Below are 22,538 nucleotides of genomic sequence, written 5' to 3' on the forward strand. Positions count from 1 at the left end.
ATGTATACGTAAGTATATTTCAGACAGACAGGATAGCTTCATGGGCATAGGTGGTTGACAACAAGCATCCCTGTTGATCAGAGTTCATTCCCAGGAACACAGACAGTGTGAGGAAAGAACCAAGTGCCACACATTGTAGTCTCTCTTCCAAACTCAATAGGGCAGTCATGTGACAATACACACAAATGATTAGATAAATCTAATTTGTACAATGTATCATTTCAAAATTTTGAAATTTATTCATTGTTTCATTTGTGTTCACTGGGGTTTTGCACATATGATTGCAGAGTGAATATGCCTGCTGTTGCTCTGGAGATATTTCTCATGGTGCCTGAAATATTACTATACAGCCCTACTTGAAAAAGAAAAATGGTATTCTGAATACAACTCACTTACCCAACTTGTACCATCCAAGGTCATCTGAGGCTGTTCTAATTCTTCTATTTGACATTCTGTGGTAACTTTTGGCTGGAGAAAGTCACGTTTCGAACTGAAAACCATATTGTAAAATAATTAGGCTCACAGATAAATTAAACACAACAGAGAGCTCCTGAAATATTTAGATACTTTTCTAAAATTATTCAAGTGAATGGCTTGGAAACCATCATATTTATGAATGTGCAATGTTACCCACTCAGCAAGTTTTGAGATAAGGTTAAAAGTATGCATTTCTATGTCTGTGCATGTGGTCCTTGAACATAGAAAGCATGCATACTGCTGAACCCCAACCCAGCATGCAGGTCCATACTTCAAACAACTTCAGGCAGGAACTTCTCAATGGTAACAAATAGGACACTTATCAGAAATGCTACGACTTCATCTTGTACTGCTTATTTCCTTTATGGGCTCTCATTTTCCTTGCCATATTGCTTTCCATTGTACCTCTCTAGCTGCTCCAGCATGTCCTCTTCTCTCCTTGTAGCATCTTTTCGTGACTGGGAGCTAAACGTCTGGGCATAAAGATAAATGTGTTAGTCATAGTCCAAACATGCTGTGCAATCCTGCAGTTCTGCAGTCCTGCAATATGCTCAGTTCTCTCAGGAAATATCAAAGTTTCTCCCCTTCCATGTATTTACTGTGACTCTGTGGAAACTGTAGTCAACAGCTGTTACAATAGGACTCTCATAGCCATAAAGCCTAAAATGAGGATAGCTGGTAATTCTAATATCAAAATAAATTGTGTTATTTAACAATTAAATTTTATCTGTTACTGAAATTGCAATAATGGGCCAAATGGAGAGAAATGGTAAACTAAGATAATAATTTGTACAATTATATACCAGGAAACCACTGAATATGAAATGAATATTACTTATATTAGTATATGTTATATATTAGGATGTCTCCAAGAATAAATTACTACTGTAGTCTTTATAACATTATGACCTCTAAACATGTTTTACTAAATGCTATTTGAATATAAATAACATCAAAACAGGTAAGTAATTTGTCTCATCACATTTGTATTTTCGTGGGGAGAATATCTTCTCTTATATGCAATAAAACCAAGGAAAAATAAGTGCGACATTGTTTTGGGGAGAGGAGGGCTGTTTGTTTTTGTTTGTTTATCTGTTTGTTTGTTTGTTTGTTTGTTTGTGTTTTGGCTTGTTTGAGACAAGATTTTTTGGTGAATCCCTGGCTGACCCGAAATATTTCTATAGACGAAGCTTGCTATAAATTCAGAGATCTGTCAGTCTTCAATGCCTGTGTAAGGAGTCAAAAGTGCTATGTCTGCACATCTGCTCATGAGCTAAGCTGTTTTAAAGAGAAAAGCATGGAGAAACAACACGATAAGTCATAAGATTGAGAGAAATATCCAGATGTAGAACCATTGATGCCCAATTTCTGAAAAATAAGGCAAAATTAGTAAATGCTGCATTAAACTGTGTTTTTGTGCTCTTCCACGAGCAGACGATAGGAGTAAGTATACTTTACATGTTGTTATTCATGTATCTTTTTAGAAAACATGCTTTTTTCCATCTATGGCTTTTCCTTGTTGTTGAATACTGTACTCATAGGATTGTTCTTAACGTTCAGAGTATAAAGAGTCTGATGATCTAACTAATCCATGACTAGAGGTAGCTGTTAATTTACGAAGTCAGGACTGCTCCCTCAAGCTCTGAGAACAATCAGGAAAACTAGGGTTAAGGAATTTTTGCTGCATGCAGGAAACACACCTCAGTGACAAAGACAGACACTACCTCAGAATAAATGGCTGGAAAACAACTTTCCAAGCAAATGGCCTGAAGAAACAAGCTGGAGTAGCCATCCTAACATCACACAAAATTGACTTTCAACCAAGAGTCATTAAAAAAGATCAAGAAGGACATTTCATATTCGTCAAAGGAAAAATCCACCAAGATGAACTCTCAATCTTATATATCAATGCTCCTAATGCAAGAGCATTGACATTCATCAAAGATACCTTCCTAAAGCTCAAAGCACATATTGCACATCACATGAAAATAGTAGGCCATTTTAACACCCACACTCATCACTAGACAGATCATGGAAAGTGAAATTATACAGAGACATAGAGAAACTAACAGAAGTTATAAAACAAATGCATTTAACAGATATTTATAGAACATTCCATCCTTTAAAAAAAAGGATAGAACTTCTTCTCAGCACCTAATGGAACCTACGCTAAAATTGACCATATCATTGGCTGCAAAATAGGCCTCAACAGATATTGGAAGACAGAAATGATTCCATGTATCCTAAAAGAACAGCATGCACTAAGACTGGTCTTCATAACAACAACAATGACAGAAACCCCACATATACATGAAAGTTAACAATGGTCTCATCAATGAAAACTTGGTCAAGGAAAACATAAAGAAAGACACTAATGACTTCTTAGAAATTAATGAATATGAAGATACAAAATCCCCAAACTTATGGAACACAATAAACGCAGTACTAAGACTAAAACTCATAGCTCTGAGAGCCTACAAAAAGAAACAGGAGAGAGCAGATGTAAGAATGTTGACAGCACACCTAAAAGCTCTAGAACAAAAAGAAATAAATAAATCCAAGAAGAGTAGAAGGAAACAAATAATAAAACTCAGGGCTGAAATCAACCATGTAGAAATGAAAAAGACTATATAAGGAATCAATAAAACGAGGACATGGTTCTTTGAGAAAATCAACAAATAGATAAAGTCTTAGCCAGACTAAACAGAGGTCATAAAAGAGAGTGTATCAAAATTAACAAAATAAGAAATGAAAAGGGAGACGTAACAAAATCTGAAGAAATTTTTAGAAAATCATCAGATCCTACAACAAAACCCTATATTCAACAAAACGGGAAAATCTGGAGGAAATGGACAATTTCATTCACAGATGCCAAGTACCAAAGATAAATCAGGAAGAAATAAACCATCTAAATAACCCCATAACTCCTAAGAAACAGAAGCAGTTATTAAAAGTCTCCCAAACAAAGAGCCCAGGTCCAGATCGGATCACAGTAGAATTCTCTCACACCTTCATAGAAGACCTCATACCAATACTCTCCAAACTATTCCACAAAATAGAAACAGATGGAGCACTAACGAATTTCTTCTTTGAAGCCACAAGTACTTTTCTCCAAAACCACGCAATGACACAACAAAGAAAGAGAACTTCAGACCAATTTCCCTTAGGAATATTGACAAAAATATATTCAACAAAATTCTTGGAAACCGGAAACAAGAACCCATCAAAACTATCATTCAACATGATCAAGTAGGCTTCATCCCAGGGATGCAGGGATGGTTTAATATACTAAAATCCGCTTCCTGGTTGCTGCCGCTGCAGAGAGCCCGTGGGCAGCACCCCACGAGCGAACTTGAGCCCCGGGACCACAGGTAAGACCAACTTTTCTGCTGCAAGAAAGCTGCCTGGTGAGCTTGGGACACAGGGAAGCAGAATTCCTCTAGGACCGGGCACGTTCTGTGTTTACCGGAAGTCCCACACCCGCGGATCCCGGCCCGCAGCAGCTCTCTGCCCCCAGATCCTGTGAGAGAGAGACCCAACCGCCTGGTCAGGTGGGCACTCCTGAGGCTGCAGAGCGGAAGAGACCACCAACACTGCTCACCCCTGCCCACATCCCTGGCCCAAGAGGAAACTGTATAAGGCCTCTGGGCTCCCGTGGGGGAGGGCCCAGGAGCGGCAGGACCCCTGCCTGAGACACCACCAGAACCTGAAGGAAACAGACCGGATAAACAGTTCTCTGCACCCAAATCCCGTGGGAGGGAGAGCTGAACCTTCAGAGAGGCAGACAAGCCTGGGAAACCAGAAGAGACTGCTCTCTGCACACACATCTCGGACTCCAGAGGAAAAAGCCAAAGACCATCTGGAACCCTGGTGCACTGAAGCTCCCGGAAGGGGCGGCACAGGTCTTCCTGGTTGCTGCCGCTGCAGAGAGCCCGTGAGCAGCACCCCACGAGCGAACTTGAGCCTCGGGACCACAGGTAAGACCAACTTTTCTGCTGCAAGAAAGCTGCCTGGTGAACTCAAGACACAGGACCACAGGAACAGCTGAAGACCTGTAGAGAGGAAAAACTACATGCCGGAAAGCAGAACACTCTGTCCCCATAACTGACTGAAAGAGAGGAAAACAGGTCTACAGCACTCCTGACACACAGGCTTATAGGACAGTCTAGCCACTGTCAGAAATAGCAGAACAAAGTAACACTAGAGATAATCTGATGGCGAGAGGCAAGCGCAGGAACCCAAGCAACAGAAACCAAGACTACATGGCACCATCGGAGCCCAATTCTCCCATCAAAACAAACATGGAATATCCAAACACACCAGAAAAGCAAGATCTAGTTTCAAAATCATTTTTGATCATGATGCTGGAGGACTTCAAGAAAGACGTGAAGAACTCCCTTAGAGAACAAGTAAAAGCCTACAGAGAGGAATCGCAAAAATGCCTGAAAGAATCACAAAAATCCCTGAAAGAATTCCAGGAAAACATAAATAAACAAGTAGAAGCCCATAGAGAGGAGACACAAAAATCCCTGAAAGAATTCCAGGAAAACATAAATAAACAAGTAGAAGCCCATAGAGAGGAGACACAAAAATCCCTGAAAGAATTCCAGGAAAACACAATCAAACAGTTGAAGGAATTAAAAATGGAAATAGAAGCAATCAAGAAAGAACACATGGAAACAACCCTGGATATAGAAAACCAAAAGAAGAGACAAGGAGCTGTAGATACAAGCTTCACCAACAGAATTCAAGAGATGGAAGAGAGAATCTCAGGAGCAGAAGATTCCATAGAAATCATTGACTCAACTGTCAAAGATAATGTAAAGCGGAAAAAGCTACTGGTCCAAAACATACAGGAAATCCAGGACTCAATGAGAAGATCAAACCTAAGGATAATAGGTATAGAAGAGAGTGAAGACTCCCAGCTCAAAGGACCAGTAAATATCTTCAACAAAATCATAGAAGAAAACTTCCCTAACCTAAAAAAAGAGATACCCATAGACATACAAGAAGCCTACAGAACTCCAAATAGATTGGACCAGAAAAGAAACACCTCCCGTCACATAATTGTCAAAACACCAAACACACAAAATAAAGAAAGAATATTAAAAGCAGTAAGGGAAAAAGGTCAAGTAACATATAAAGGGAGACCTATCAGAATCACACCAGACTTCTTGCCAGAAACTATGAAGGCCAGAAGATCCTGGACTGATGTCATACAGACCCTAAGAGAACACAAATGCCAGCCCAGGTTACTGTATCCAGCAAAACTCTCAATTAACATTGATGGAGAAACCAAGATATTCCATGACAAAACCAAATTTACACAATATCTTTCTACAAATCCAGCACTACAAAGGATAATAAATGGTAAAGCCCAACATAAGGAGGCAAGCTATACCCTAGAAGAAGCAAGAAACTAATCGTCTTGGCAACAAAACAAAGAGAATGAAAGCACACAAACATAACCTCACATCCAAATATGAATATAACAGGAAGCAATAATCACTATTCCTTAATATCTCTCAATATCAATGGCCTCAACTCCCCAATAAAAAGACATAGATTAACAAACTGGATATGCAACGAGGACCCTGCATTCTGCTGCCTACAGGAAACACACCTCAGAGACAAAGACAGACACTACCTCAGAGTGAAAGGCTGGAAAACAACTTTCCAAGCAAATGGTCAGAAGAAGCAAGCTGGAGTAGCCATTCTAATATCAAATAAAATCAATTTCCAACTAAAAGTCATCAAAAAAGATAAGGAAGGACACTTCATATTCATCAAAGGAAAAATCCACCAAGATGAACTCTCAATCCTAAATATCTATGCCCCAAATACAAGGGCACCTACATACGTAAAAGAAACCTTACTAAAGCTCAAAACACACATTGCACCTCACACAATAATAGTGGGAGATTTCAACACCCCACTCTCATCAATGGACAGATCATGGAAACAGAAATTAAACAGTGATGTCGACAGACTAAGAGAAGTCATGAGCCAAATGGACTTAACGGATATTTATAGAACATTCTATCCTAAAGCAAAAGGATATACCTTCTTCTCAGCTCCTCATGGTACTTTCTCCAAAATTGATCATATAATTGGTCAAAAAACGGGCCTCAACAGGTACAGAAAGATAGAAATAATCCCATGCGTGCTATCGGACCACCACGGCTTAAAACTGGTCTTCAATAACAATAAGGGAAGAATGCCCACATATACGTGGAAATTGAACAATGCTCTACTCAATGATAACCTGGTCAAGGAAGAAATAAAGAAAGAAATTAAAAACTTTTTAGAATTTAATGAAAATGAAGATACAACATACCCAAACTTATAGGACACAATGAAAGCTGTGCTAAGAGGAAAACTCATAGCGCTGAGTGCCTGCAGAAAGAAACAGGAAAGAGCATATGTCAGCAGCTTGACAGCACACCTAAAAGCTCTAGAACAAAAAGAAGCAAATACACCCAGGAGGAGTAGAAGGCAGGAAATAATCAAACTCAGAGCTGAAATCAACCTAGTAGAAAAAAAAAGGACCATAGAAAGAATCAACAGAACCAAAAGTTGGTTCTTTGAGAAAATCAACAAGATAGATAAACCCTTAGCCAGACTAACGAGAGGACACAGAGAGTGCGTCCAAATTAACAAAATCAGAAATGAAAAGGGAGACATAACAACAGATTCAGAGGAAATTCAAAAAATCATCAGATCTTACTATAAAAACCTATATTCAACAAAACTTGAAAATCTTCAGGAAATGGACAATTTCCTAGACAGATACCAGGTATCGAAGTTAAATCAGGAACAGATAAACCAGTTAAACAACCCCATAACTCCTAAGGAAATAGAAGCAGTCATTAAAGGTCTCCCAACCAAAAAGCCCAGGTCCAGACGGGTTTAGTGCAGAATTCTATCAAACCTTCATAGAAGACCTCATACCAATATTATCCAAACTATTCCACAAAATTGAAACAGATGGAGCACTACCGAATTCCTTCTACGAAGCCACAATTACTCTTATACCTAAACCACACAAAGACACAACAAAGAAAGAGAACTTCAGACCAATTTCCCTTATGAATATCGACGCAAAAATACTCAATAAAATTCTGGCAAACCGAATCCAAGAGCACATCAAAACAATCATCCACCATGATCAAGTAGGCTTCATCCCAGGCATGCAGGGATGGTTTAGTATAAGGAAAACCATCAACGTGATCCATTATATAAACAAACTGAAAGAACAGAACCACATGATCATTTCATTAGATGCTGAGAAAGCATTTGACAAAATTCAACACCCCTTCATGATAAAAGTCCTGGAAAGAATAGGAATTCAAGGCCCATACCTAAACATAGTAAAAGCCATATACAGCAAACCAGTTGCTAACATTAAACTAAATGGAGAGAAACTTGAAGCAATCCCACTAAAATCAGGGACTAGACAAGGCTGCCCACTCTCTCCCTACTTATTCAATATAGTTCTTGAAGTTCTAGCCAGAGCAATCAGACAACAAAAGGAGATCAAAGGGATACAGATCGGAAAAGAAGAGGTCAAAATATCACTATTTGCAGATGACATGATAGTATATTTAAGTGATCCCAAAAGTTCCACCAGAGAACTACTAAAGCTGATAAACAACTTCAGCAAAGTGGCTGGGTATAAAATTAACTCAAATAAATCAGTTGCCTTCCTCTATACAAAAGAGAAACAAGCCGAGAAAGAAATTAGGGAAACGACACCCTTCATAATAGACCCAAATAATATAAAGTACCTCGGTGTGACTTTAACCAAGCAAGTAAAAGATCTGTACAATAAGAACTTCAAGACACTGAGGAAAGAAATTGAAGAAGACCTCAGAAGATGGAAAGATCTCCCATGCTCATGGATTGGCAGGATTAATATAGTAAAAATGGCCATTTTACCAAAAGCAATCTACAGATTCAATGCAATCCCCATCAAAATACCAATCCAATTCTTCAAAGAGTTAGACAGAACAATTTGCAAATTCATCTGGAATAACAAAAAACCCAGGATAGCTAAAACTATCCTCAACAATAAAAGGACTTCAGGGGGAATCACTATCCCTGAACTCAAGCAGTATTACAGAGCAATAGTGATAAAAACTGCATGGTATTGGTACAGAGACAGACAGATAGACCAATGGAATAGAATTGAAGACCCAGAAATGAACCCACACACCTATGGTCACTTGATTTTTGACAAAGGAGCCAAAACCATCCAATGGAAAAAAGATAGCATTTTCAGCAAATGGTGCTGGTTCAACTGGAGGGCAACATGTAGAAGAATGCAGATTGATCCATCCTTATCACCCTGTACAAAGCTTAAGTCCAAGTGGATCAAGGACCTCCACATCAAACCAGACACACTCAAACTAATAGAAGAAAAACTAGGGAAGCATCTGGAACACATGGGCACTGGAAAAAATTTCCTGAACAAAACACCAATGGCTTATGCTCTAAGATCAAGAATCGACAAATGGGATCTCATAAAACTGCAAAGCTTCTGTAAGGCAAAGGACACGGTGGTTAGGACAAAACGGCAACCAACAGATTGGGAAAAGATCTTTACCAATCCTACAACAGATAGAGGCCTTATATCCAAAATATACAAAGAACTCAAGAAGTTAGACTGCAGTGAAACAAATAACCCTATTAAAAAATGGGGTTCAGAGCTAAACAAAGAATTCACAGCTGAGGAATGCCGAATGGCTGAGAAACACCTAAAGAAATGTTCAACATCTTTAGTCATAAGGGAAATGCAAATCAAAACAACCCTGAGATTTCACCTCACACCAGTGAGAATGGCTAAGATCAAAAACTCAGGTGACAGCAGATGCTGGCGAGGATGTGGAGAAAGAGGAACACTCCTCCATTGTTGGTGGGATTGCAGACTGGTAAAACCATTCTGGAAATCAGTCTGGAGGTTCCTCAGAAAATTGGACATTGAACTGCCTGAGGATCCAGCTATACCTCTCTTGGGCATATACCCAAAAGATGCCTCAACATATAAAAGAGACACGTGCTCCACTATGTTCATCGCAGCCTTATTTATAATAGCCAGAAAATGGAAAGAACCCAGATGCCCTTCAACAGAGGAATGGATACAGAAAATGTGGTACATCTACACAATGGAATATTACTCAGCTATCAAAAACAACGAGTTTATGAAATTCGTAGGCAAATGGTTGGAACTGGAAAATATCATCCTGAGTGAGCTAACCCAATCACAGAAAGACATACATGGTATGCACTCATTGATAAGTGGCTTTTAGCCCAAATGCTTGAATTACCCTAGATCCCTAGAACAAACGAAACTCTAGACGGATGATCAAAATGTGAATGCTTCACTCCTTCTTTAAATGAGGAAAAAGAATACCCTTGGCAGGGAATAGAGAGGCAAAGATTAAAACAGAGACTGAAGGAACACCCATTCAGAGCCTGCCCCACATGTGGCCCATACATATACAGCCACCCAATTAGACAAGATGGATGAAGCAAAGAAGTGCAGACCGACAGGAGCCGGATGTAGATCGCTCCTGAGAGACACAGCCAGAATACAGCAAATACAGAGGCTAATGCCAGCAGCAAACCACTGAACTGAGAATAGGTCCCCCGTTGAAGGAATCAGAGAAAGAACTGGAAGAGCTTGAAGGGGCTCGAGACCCCAAAAGTACAACAATGTCAAGCAACCAGAGCTTCCAGAGACTAAGCCACTACCTAAATACTATACATGGACTGACCCTGGACTCTGACCCCATAGGTAGCAATGAATATCCTAGTAAGAGCACCAGTGGAAGGGGAAGCCCTGGGTCCTGCTAAGACTGAACCCCCAGTGAACTAGACTATGTGTGGAGGGCGGCAATGTGGGGAGGGTTGGGAGGGGAACACCCATAAGGAAGGGGAGGGGGGAGGGGGATGTTTGCCCGGAAACCGGGAAAGGGAATAACACTTGAAATGTATATAAGAAATACTCAAGTTAATAAAAAAAAATTAAAAGCTAAAACCTGCCCTACATGTGGCCCAATTATATAAAGTAACCAAAACTACATAAGAATGATGAAGCTGGATAATGCATGCTGAAAGGGACTGAATATAGGTCTCTCCTGAGTGACACATCCAGAGCATGTCCAATGCAGAAGTCAATGCTAGCAGCAAACCACTGAACTGCGAATATGGCACACTTGGGAGGAGTCAGAGGACGTATTGAAAGAGCTGAAGAAACTTGCAACGACATAACAACAACAATGCCAACCAACCAGAGGTTCCAGTGACTAAACCACTACACAAAGACTATACATGGACTGACCCAGGGCTCCAACTGCATATCTAGGAAAGAATATACTTATTGGGGCACCAGGGAAGGGGAATCCCTTGGTCCTTCCAAGGTTGGATCCCTAGTGCAGCAAAGAATAGAGGGGGGAAAATAAGGGGCGCTTTAGTGTACCCTACCCGGTGGGGGCAAGGGAGAGGAGGGCATGGTTGCTTATGGACAGGAAACTGGGAAGCATAATAAGGTCTGAAATGTAACTAAAGGAGTATATCTAATAAAAAAATAAAAACAAAAAAATAATTAAACAATTATCCCTATAGGTGAGTTTCACAAATAGATAACATTAGTTTTAAAGTTATTAGAGTTTCAACAAAATATGTATACATAAGTATATTTCAGACAGACAAGATAGCTTCATGGGTATAGGTGGTTGACACCAAGCCTCCCTGTTGATCAGAGTTCATTCCCAGAAACACACACAGTGTGAGGAAAGAACCAAGTTCCACAGGTTGTTGTCTCTCTTTCACACTCACTAGGGCTGTCATGTGACAATACACACAAATGATTAGCTAAATCTAATTTGTAAAATATATCATTTCAAAATTGTGAAATTTATTCATTGTTTCATTTGTGTTCACTGGAGTTTTGCACATAAGTTTGCAGAGTGAATATGCCTGCTGTTGCTCTTGAGATATTTCTCATTGTGATTAAACTATTACTATACAACCCTACTTGAAAAAGAAAAATGGTAATCTGAATTCACCTCACTTACCCAACTTGTACCATCCAAGGTCATCTGAGGCTGTTCTAATTCTTCTATTTGACATTCTGTGGTAACCTTTAGCTGCACAAAGTCACGTTTCAAACTGAAAACCATATTGTAAAATAATTAGGCTCACAGATAAATTAAACACAACAGAGAACTCCTGAAACATTTAGATACTTTTCTAAAATTATTCAAAGTGAATGTCTTGGTAACCATCATTTTTCTGGCTGTGCAATGTTGTCCACACAGCAAGTTTTGAGATAAGGTTAAAAGTATGCATTTCTACTTCTGTGCATGAGGCCTTGAACATAGAAACCATGCATACTGCTGAACCCCAACCCAGCATGCAGGTCCATAATTCAAACAACTTCAGGCAGGACTTCTCAAAGGAACCAGAAAGGACTCTTATCAGAAATGCTACGACTTCATCTTGTATTGCTTATTTCCTTTATGGGCTCTCAATTTCCTTGCCATATTGCTTTCCACTGTACCTCTCTAGCTGCTCCAGCATGTCCTCTTCTCTACTTCCAGTATCTTTTCGTGACTGGGAGCTAAACGTCTGGGCATAAATGGAAGATAAATGTGTTAGTCATAGTCAAAAACATGCTGTGCAATCCTGCAATACTGCAGTCCTGCACTATGCTCAATTCTCTCAGGAAATATGAAAGTTTCTGCCCTTCCATGTATTTACTGTGACTCTGTGGAAACTGTAGTCAACAGCTGTTACAATAGGATTTTCATAGCCATAGAGCCTAAAATGGGGATAGCTGGCAATTGTAATATCAAAATAAATTGTGCTATTTAACAATTAAATTTTTTCTCTTAATAAAATTGCAACAATGGGCCAAATGGAGAGAAATGGTAAACTACATAAGGTAATAATTTGTACAGTTATGTCTCAGGAAACACTTCACTGCGTATGAAGAGAATATTACTTGTATTAGTATATGTTACATATTAGGATTCTCCAAGAATAAATTACTACTGTGTTCTTTAGTAAATTATGACGCCTAAGCATGTTTTACTAAATCTATTTGAATATAAATAACATCAAGATAGGTAAGTAATTTGATTCATCAAGTGTGTATATATGTGTGGAGAATATCTTCTCTAATATGCAAAAAAACAAGGTAAAATAAGAGCTACATTCTTTTGGGGAAAGTAGGGATCTTCGTTTTTCTTTGTTTATCTGTTTGTTTGTTTTTTGGTTTGTATGAGACAAGGTTTTTAGGTGAATCCCTGGCTGACTGGAACTATTTATATACACGAAGCTTGCCAAAAATTCAGAGATATGTCAGTCTTCAATGCCTGTGTAATGAGTCAAAAGTGCTGTATCAGCACATTTGCTCAAAAGCTAAGCTGTTTTACAGAGAAAAGCATTGAGAAACAACACGATAAGCCATAAGATTGAGAGAAATATCCAGATGTAGAACCACTGATGCACAATTTCTCAAAAATAAGGCAAAATTAGTAAATGCTGCATTAAACTGTATTTTTGTGCTCCTCCACGTGTAGCAGATAGGAGTAAGTATACTTCACATGTTGTTATTCATGTACCTTTTTAGAAAACATGCTTTTCTCCATCTATGGCTTTTCCTTGTTATTGAATACTGTACTCATAGGATTGTGCTTAACTTTCACAGTATAAAGAGCCTGATGATCTGACTAATCCATGAGACTTTACTGGTTCACACCACCAGGGATAGCTGTTAATCTAGGAAGTCAAGACTGCTCCCTCAAGCTCTGAGAACAATCAGGAAAACTGGGGTTAAGGAATTTTTGCTGCATGCAGGATAAACACCTCAGTGACAAAGACAGACACTACCTCAGAATAAATGGATGGAAAACAATGTTCCAAGCAAATGGCCTGAAGAAACAAGCTGGAGTAGCAATTCTAACATCACAAAAAATTGACTTTCAACCAAAACTCAGTAAAAAAGATCAAGAAGGACACTTCATATTCATCAAAGTAAAAATCTACCAAGATGAGTTCTCAATCCTAAATATCAATGCTCCAAATGTAAGAGCATTTACATTCATCAAAGAAACCTTACTAAAGCTCAAAGCACACATTGCACATCACATGAAAATAGTAGGAGATTTTAACACCCACTCTCATCACTCAACAGATCATGAAAACTGAAATTATACAGAGACATAGAGAAACTAACAGAAGTTAATACAAATGCATTTAACAGATATTTATAGAACATTCCATCCTAAAACAAAAGGATAGAACTTCTTCTCAGCACCTAATGGAACCTACTCCAAAATTGACCATATAATTGGTCGCAAAAAAGGCCTCAACAGATACAGGAAGATAAAAATGGTCCATGCATCCTAAAAGAACAGCATGCACTTATACTGGTCTTCATAACAACAATAATGAGAGAAAGTCCACATATACATGGAAGTTTAACAATGCTCTCCTCAATGACAACATGGTCAAGGAAAACATAAAGAAAGTTATTAATGACTTCTTAGAAATTAATGAATATGAAGATATAACATTCCCAAACTTATAGAACACAATGAAAGCAGTACTAAGAGGAAACTCATAGCTCTGAAAGCCTGCAAAAAGAAACGGGTAAGAGCAGATGTCAAAACCTTGACAGCACACCTAAAAGCTCTAGAACTAAAAGAAATAGATAAACCCAAGAGGAGTAGAAGGAAACAAATAATAAAACTCAGGGCTGAAATCAACCAAGTAGAAATGAAAAAGACTATATAAGGAATCAACAAAACCAGGAACTGGTTCTTGGAGAAAATCAACAAATAGATAAAGCCTTAGCCAGACGAAACAGAGGTCACATAGAGTGTATCAAAATTAACAAAATCAGAAATGAAAAGGGAGACATAACAACCGAATTTGAAGATATTAAAAAAATCATCAGATCCTACTACAAAACCTTATATTCAACAAAACAGGAAAATCTGGAGTAAATGGACAATTTCCTACACAGATACCAGGTACCAAAGATATATCAGGAAGAAATAAACCATATAAATAACCCCGCATAACTCCTAAAGAAATAGAAGTAGTTATTAAAAGTCTCCCAAACAAAAAGAGCCCAGGTCCAGATGGGATAAGTGCAGAATTCTCTCAGACCTTCATAGAAGACCACATACCATCACTGTCCAAACTATTCCACAAAATAGAAACAGGTTGAACACTAACAAATTCGTTCATTGAAGCCACAAGTGCTCCTCTGCCAAAACCACACAATAACACAACAAAGAAAGAGAACTAGAGACCAATTTCCCTTAGGAATATTGACACAAAAATATTCAACAAAATTCTTGGAAACCAAAAACAAGAACACATCAAAACAATCATTCATCATGATCGAGTAGGTTTCATTCCAGGGATGCAGGGATGGTTTAATATACTAAAATCCATCAATGTAATCCACTGTATAAACAAAGTCAAAGATAAGAACCTCATGGTCATTTCATTAGATGCTGAGAAATCATTTGTCAATTTCACAACCTATTCATGATAAAAGTCCTGGAAATATCAGTAATACAAGGTCCATATCTAAACATAGTAAAAGCAATACACAGCAAACCAGTAGATAACATCAAACTAAATGGAGAAAAAGTAGAAGCAATCACACTAAAATTAGGGACTAGAAAAAGACTTCCTACTCACTACTTCTTCAATATAGTACTCAAAGTCTTAGCCAGAGCACTGAGACAGCCAAAGGATGTGAAAGGAATATAAATAGGAAAGGAAGAAAACAAAAACATTACTTATTAGCAGGCAATATGATGGTGTACTGCAGCAACCCCAAAGTTCCGCCAAAGAACTGCTTAACCCAATAAACAACTTCAGCATTATTAAGTGTCAGGATTTAAAATTAACTTAAACAAATCAGTAGCCTTCCTCTACTGAAAGAATAAAGAGGCTGAGAAAGAAATTGAGGATATGACACCCGTCACAATAAGCCAAAATAGTATAAAATAGATTGGTGTGACTTTAAACAGGCAGGTGAAAGATCTGTATGACAAGAACTTCAAGTCTCGGAAGAAAGAAATTGAGGAAGATCTTAGAAGATGGAAAGATCTCCCATGCTCATGAATAGGCAGGATTAATATAGTAAAGATGGCCATTTTGCCAAAAGCAATCTACAGATTAAATGTAATGCCCATCAAAACTCCATCTCGATTCATCCTAGAGATAGAAAGAGCAATTTGCAAACGCATATGGAATAACAAAAATCCCAGGATAGCAAAAACTATACTCAACAATAAAAGAACTTCTGGGGAAATCACGATACCCTACCTCATGCTGCATTACAGAGCAACTGTTATAAAATGTGTATGGTATTGGTACGGGGAGAGGCAGGTAGATCAGTGGAACAGAATTGAACCCACATAGCTATGATCACCTGATATTTGACAAAGGAGCTAAAACCATGGAATGGAAAAATGATAACATTTTCAACAAAGGGTGCTGGTTCAACTGGTGGTCAGCCTGTAGAAGAATACAAATCAATCCACTTTATGCCCATGTACAAAACTTAAGTCCAGATAAGATAAAGGTCCTCCACATCAAACCAGATACCCTCAAATTAATAGAAGAAAAAGTGGGGAAGTGTCTTGAACACGTGGGCACTGGGGAAAATTTCCTGACAAAATAACAATGGCTCATGCCCTAATTTCAAGAATCAACTAAAGGGACCTCACAAAACTGCAAAGCTTTTGCAAAGCAAAATACACTGTCATAAGGACAAAATGGCAAACAACAGATTGGGAAAAGATCTTTACCAATCTTACATCCAAACGAAGGCTAATATCCAAAATATACAAAGATCTCCCGAAATTGACACCAGAGCTCCAAATAACCATATTAAAAATGGAGTACAGAGATAAACAAAACATTCTCAGCTGATGAATCAAAAAGCACCTAAAGAAATGTTCAACTCCTTCCTCATCAGTGAAATGCAAATCGAATCAACCCTGAGATTCCACCTCAGACATGTCAGAATGGCTAAGTTCAAAAACTCCAGTGACAGCAGATGCTGACAAGGATGTCGAGAAAGAAGAACACTCCTCCGATGTTGGTGAGACTGCAAATTGCTTCAACCACTCTGGAAATCAATTGGAGGTTCCTCAGAAAATTGAATATTCCACTACCTGATATCCAGCTATATATCTGTCTTGGGCATGTACACAAAAATGCTTTAACATACAACAAAGAAAGATGCTTCACTGTATTATTAGCAGCCTTATTTATAATAGCCAGAAGCTGGAAAGAACCCAGATGCTTTTCAACAGAGGAATGGCTTCAAAAAATATGGTACATCTACACAATTGAGTACTACTCAGCTATGAAAACAATGACTTCATGAAATTCATAGGCAAATGGATGGAACTAGAAAATATCATCCTGAGTGAGTTTATAAAATCACAGAAAAACACATTTCTCTTGCACTCATTGATAAGTGGATATTAGCCAAAAAGCTCAAATTACCCAAGATGCAATCCACAGGTCACAGGAAGCTCAAGAAGAAGGATGACCAAAATGCAGATGCTCCCACTCCTTCTTATAAGGGGGGAAATAATCCATAGGAAGGGATATTCAAGCAAAGTTTAGAGCAGTGATTCAAAGAGCGGCCCTTCAAAACCTGAAAAATCATGTGGCCCAATTATACACAGTAACCAAAACTACATAGGACTGGTGAAGCTAGAAAATGCATGCTGAAAGGGACTGAATATAGGTCTCTCCTGAGAGACACATCCAGAGCATGTCCAATGCAGAGGTCAATGCTAGCAGCAAACCACTGAACTGAGAATATGGCACCCTATGGGGGGAGTCAGAGGAAGTATTGAAAGAGTTGAAGAAGCTTGCAACCACATAACAACAACAATGCCAACCAACCAGAGCTTCCAGTGACTAAACCACTACAAAAAGACTATACATGGACTGACCCAGGGTTCCAACTGCATATCTAGCAAAGAATATACTTACTGGGGCACCAGGGAAGGGGAATCCCTTGGTGCTGCCAAGGTTGGTCCCCCAGTGCAGCGGAGTATGGAGGGGGAGCAATAAGAGGGGGCTATAGTGTTCACTATCCGGTGGGGGTGAAGGAGGGGAGGGAATGGTTGCTTATGGACAGGAACCTGACAATCAGATTAAAGTCTGAAATGTAAGTAAAGGAGTATATCTAATTAAAAATAAAAACAAAAAAAATTGTTAAACAATTATCCCTATGGGTGAGTTTCACAAATAGATAACATCAGTTTTAAAGTTATTAGAGGTTCAACAAAATATGTATACATAAGTATACTTCAGACAGACAAGAGAGCTTCATGGGCATAGGTGGTTGACACCAAGCATCCCTGTTGATCAGAGTTCATTCCCAGGAACACACACAGTGTGAGGAAAGAACCAAGTTCCACAAGTTGTTGTCTCTTCCATACTCACTAGGGAAGTCACGTGACAATACACACAAATGATTTGCTAAATCTAATTTGTAAAATGTATCATTTCGAAATTGTGAAATTTATTCATTGTTTCATTTGTGTTCACTGGAGTTTTGCAATTAAGTTTGCAGAGTGAATATGCCTGCTGTTGCTCTGGAGATATTTCTCATGGTGCCTGAAATATATACAGCCCTACTTGAAAAAGAAAAATGGTATTCTGAATACAACTCACTTACCCAACTTGTACCATCCAAGGTCATCTGAGGCTGTTCTAATTCTTCTGTTCGACATTCTGTGGTTTCTTTTAGCTGGAGAAAGTCACGTTTCGAACTGAAAACCATATTGTAAAATAATTAGGCTCACAGATAAATTAAACACAACAGAGAGCTCCTGAAATATTTAGATACTTTTCTAAAATTATTCAAGTGAATGGATTGGTAACCATCATTTTTCTGGCTGTGCAATGTTACCCACTCAGCAAGTTTTGAGATAAGGTTAAAAGTATGCATTTCTATGTCTGTGCATGTAGTCCTTGAACATAGAAAGCATGCATACTGCTGAACCCCAACCCAGCATGCAGGTCCATAATTCAAACAACTTCAGGCAGGACTTATCAATGGCACCAGAAAGGACTCTTATCAGAAATGCTACGACTTCATCTTGTATTGCTTATTTCCTTTATGGTCTTTCAATTTCCTTGCCATATTGCTTTCCATTGTACCTCTCTAGCTGCTCCAGCATGTCCTCTCCTCTACTTGCAGCATCTTTTCGTGACTGGGAGCTAAACGTCTGGGCCTAAATGGAAGATAAATGTGTTAGTTATAGTCCAAACATGCTGTACATTCCTGCAGTTCTGCAGTCCTACACTATGCTCAATTCTCTCAGGAAATATGAAAGTTTCTGCCCTTCCATGTATTTACTGTGACTCTGTGGAAACTGTAGTCAACAGCTGTTACAATGGTCCTCTCATACCCATAGAGCCTAAAATGAGGATAGCTGGTAATTCTAATATCAAAATAAATTGTGTTATTTAACAATTAAATTTTATCTCTTAATAAAATTGCAACAGTGGCCAAATGGAGAGAAATGATAAACTACATAAGGTAATAATTTGTACAGTTATGTCTCAGGAAACACTTCACTGAATATGAAGAGAATATTACTTGTATTAGTATATGTTACATATTAGGATGTCTCCAAGAATAAATTACTAATGTGTTCTTTAGTAAATTATGACGCCTAAGCATGTTTTACTAAATGCTATTTGAATATAAATAACATCAAGATAGGTAAGTAATTTGATTCATCAAGTGTGTATATATGTGTGGAGAATATCTTCTCTAAAATGCAAAAAACCAAGGTAAAATAAGAGCTACATTGTTTTGGGGAGAGGAGTGCTGTTTGTTTTTTTTTGTTTATCTGTTTGTTTGTTTGTTTGTTTTTTTGTTTTTTGGTTTGTATGAGACAGGTTTTTTGGTGAATCGCTGGCTGACTGGAACTATTTATATACACGAAGCTTGCCAAAAATTCAGAGATATGTCAGTCTTCAATGCCTGTGTAATGAGTCAAAAGTGCGGTGTCAGCACATGTGCTCCAAAGGTAACCTGTTTTATAGAGAAAACCATTGAGAAGCAACACAATAATTCATAAGATCAATAGAAATATCCACATGTAGAACCACTGATGCCCAATTTCTGAAAAATAAGGCAAAATTAGTAAATGCTGCATTAAACTGTATTTTTGTGCTCCTCCACATGTACCAGATAGGAGTAAGTATACTTCACATGTTGTTATTCATGTACCTTTTTAGAAAACATGCCTTTTTCCATCTATGGCTTTTCCTTGTTATTGAATACTGTATTCATAGGATTGTTCTTAACTTTCACAGTATAAAGAGTCTGATGATCTGACTAATTCATGAGACTTTACTGGTTCACACCACCAGGGGTAGCTGTCAATCCAGGAAGTCAGGACTGCTCCCTCAAGTTCAGAGAACAATCACTCAAACTAGGGTTAAGGAATTTTTGCTGCATACAGGAAACACACCTCAGTGACAAAGACAGACACTACCTCAGAATAAATGGATGGAAAACAACTTTCCAAGCAAATAGCCTGAAGAAACAAGCTGGAGTAGCCATTCTAACATCACACAAAATTGATTTTCAACCAAAACTCATTAAAAAAGATCAAGAAGTATACTTCATATTCATCAAAGGAAAAATCCAAGATGTACTTTCAACCCTAAATATCGATGCTCCAAATGCAAGAGCATTTACATTAATCAAAGAAACCTGACTAAAGCTCAAAGCACACATTGCACATCCCATGAAAATAGTAGGAGATTTTAACACCCACTCTCATCACTAGACAGATCATGGAAACAAATTATACAGAGACATAGAAACTAACAGGAGTTATAAACCAAATGCATTTAACAGATATTTATAAAACATTCCATCCTAAAGCAAAATGATAGACCTTCTTCTCAGCACCTAATGGAACCTTCTCCAAAATTGACCATATAATTGGTCACAAAACAGGCCTCAACAGATACGGGAAGATAGAAATGATCCCATGCATCCTAAAAGAACAGCCTGCACTAAGACTGGTTTTCAGAACAGCAATAATGACAGAAAGCCCACATATACATGGAAGTTAACAATGCTCTCCTCAATGAAAACTTGGTCAAGGAAAACATAAAGAAAGATATTGATGACTTCTTAGAAATTAATGAATATGAAGACACAACATTCCCAAACTTATGGAACACAATGAAAGCAGTACTAGCGGTGACTAAAACTCATACCTCTGAGAGCCTGCAAAATGAAACAGGAGAGAGCAGATGTAAGAATATTGACAGCACACCTAAAAGCTCTAGAACTAAAAGAAATAAATAAACCCAAGAGGAGTAGAAGGAAACAAATAGAAAAACTCAGGGCTGAAATCAACCAAGTACAAATGAAAAAGACTATACAAGGAATCAACAAAACCAGGACCTGGTTCTTGGAGAAAATCAACAAATAGATAAAGCCTTAGCCAGACTAAACAGAGGTCACAGAGAGTGTATCAAAATTAACAAAATAAGAAATGAAAAGGGAGACATAACAACCGAATCTGAAGATATTTTAAAAAATCATCAGATCCTACTACAAAACCTTATATTCAACAAAACGGGAAAATCTGGAGGAAATGGACAATTTCATACACATATACCAGGTAGCAAAGGTATATCAGGAAGAAGTAAACCATCTAAATGACCCCATAACTCCTAAAGAAATAGAAGCAGTTATTAAAATCTCCCAAAAAAGGGGCCCAGGTCCAGATGGGATCAGTGCAGAATTCTCTCAGACCTTCATAGAAGACCTCATACCAACAATGTCCAAACTATTCCACAAAATAGAAACAGATGGAGCACTAACAAATTCCTTCTGTGAAGTCACAAGTACTCCTCTGAAAAAACCACACAATGACACAACAAAAAAAGAGAACTTCAGGCCAATTTCCCTTAGGAATATTGACACAAAAATATTCAACAAAATTCTTGGAAATCGAAAACAAGAACACATCAAAACAATCATTCATCGTGATCAAGTAGGCTTCATCCCAGGGATGCAGGGATGGTTTAATATACTACAATCCATCAATGTAATACACTATATAAACAAAGTCAAAGATAAGAACCACATGGTCATTTCATTAGATGCTGAGAAGTCATTTGACAAAATTCAACACCTCTTCATGCTAAAAGTCCTGGAAAGCTCAGGAATACAAGGTCCATATCTAAACATAGTAAAAAGCAATACACAGAAAACCAGTAGATAACATCAAACTAAATGGAGAGAAAGTAGAAGCATTCCCACTAAATTAGGGACTAGAAAAAGACTTCCCACTCATTATTCTTCAATATAGTACTCGAAGTCCTAGCCATAACACTGAGACAGCCAAAGGAGGTAAAAGGGATATAAATTGGAAAGGGATAAAATAAAATATCACTATTTGCAAAAGATATGCTGGTGTATTTCAGCAACCCCCAAAAGTTCCACCAGAGAACTACTTAACCCAATAAACAACTTCAGCGTTATCAAGTGGCGGGATTTAAAATTAACTTAAAAAAATCAGTAGCATTCCTCTACTCAAAGGAAAAACAGGCTGAGAAAGAAATTGAGGAAATGACACCCTTCAAAATAGGCCAAAATAGTATAAAATAGATTGGTGTGACTTTAAACAGGCAAGTGAAAGATCTGTATGACAGGAACTTCAAGTCTCTGAAGAGAGAAATTGAGGAAGATCTTAGAAGATGGAAAGATCTTCCTTGCTCATGAAGAGGCAGGATTAATACAGTAAAGATGGCCATTTTGCCAAAAGCAATCTGCAGATTAAATGCAATCCCCATCAAACTCCAACTCGATTCTTCATAGAGATAGAAAGAGTAATTTGCAAATGCATATGGAATAACAAAAAACCAAGGATAACAAAAACTATACTCAACAATAAAAACTTCTGGGGGAATCACGATCCCCTACCGCATGCTGTATTACAGAGGAACAGTTACAAAATATG

The 22,538-nt window shown here is 38.1% G+C and overlaps 1 protein-coding gene across 17 annotated transcripts in view; it reads right to left on the reverse strand.

The window, feature by feature from the left end:
• LOC103690071 (interaptin-like) overlaps window positions 1-22,538 on the reverse strand; it is a 280,846-nt gene that overhangs the window by 120,769 nt on the left and 137,539 nt on the right. For 14 of the 17 annotated variants that reach the window (XM_063277012.1, XM_063277016.1, XM_063277015.1 and 11 more), the window contains 6 exons: window positions 18,700-18,773; window positions 18,215-18,308; window positions 12,041-12,108; window positions 11,556-11,649; window positions 883-950; window positions 397-490 (listed from right to left, as the gene is read on the reverse strand). The exons of the other annotated variants lie outside the window; for them this stretch is intronic. In XM_063277012.1, coding sequence (XP_063133082.1) covers window positions 397-490; window positions 883-950; window positions 11,556-11,649; window positions 12,041-12,108; window positions 18,215-18,308; window positions 18,700-18,773 — 492 coding nt within the window. The remainder of the gene's footprint in view (window positions 1-396; window positions 491-882; window positions 951-11,555; window positions 11,650-12,040; window positions 12,109-18,214; window positions 18,309-18,699; window positions 18,774-22,538) is intronic. 17 annotated transcript variants of the gene reach the window in all.

Source organism: Rattus norvegicus, chromosome 17 (assembly GCF_036323735.1).
Source record: "Rattus norvegicus strain BN/NHsdMcwi chromosome 17, GRCr8, whole genome shotgun sequence".
Taxonomy (NCBI): domain Eukaryota; kingdom Metazoa; phylum Chordata; class Mammalia; order Rodentia; family Muridae; genus Rattus; species Rattus norvegicus.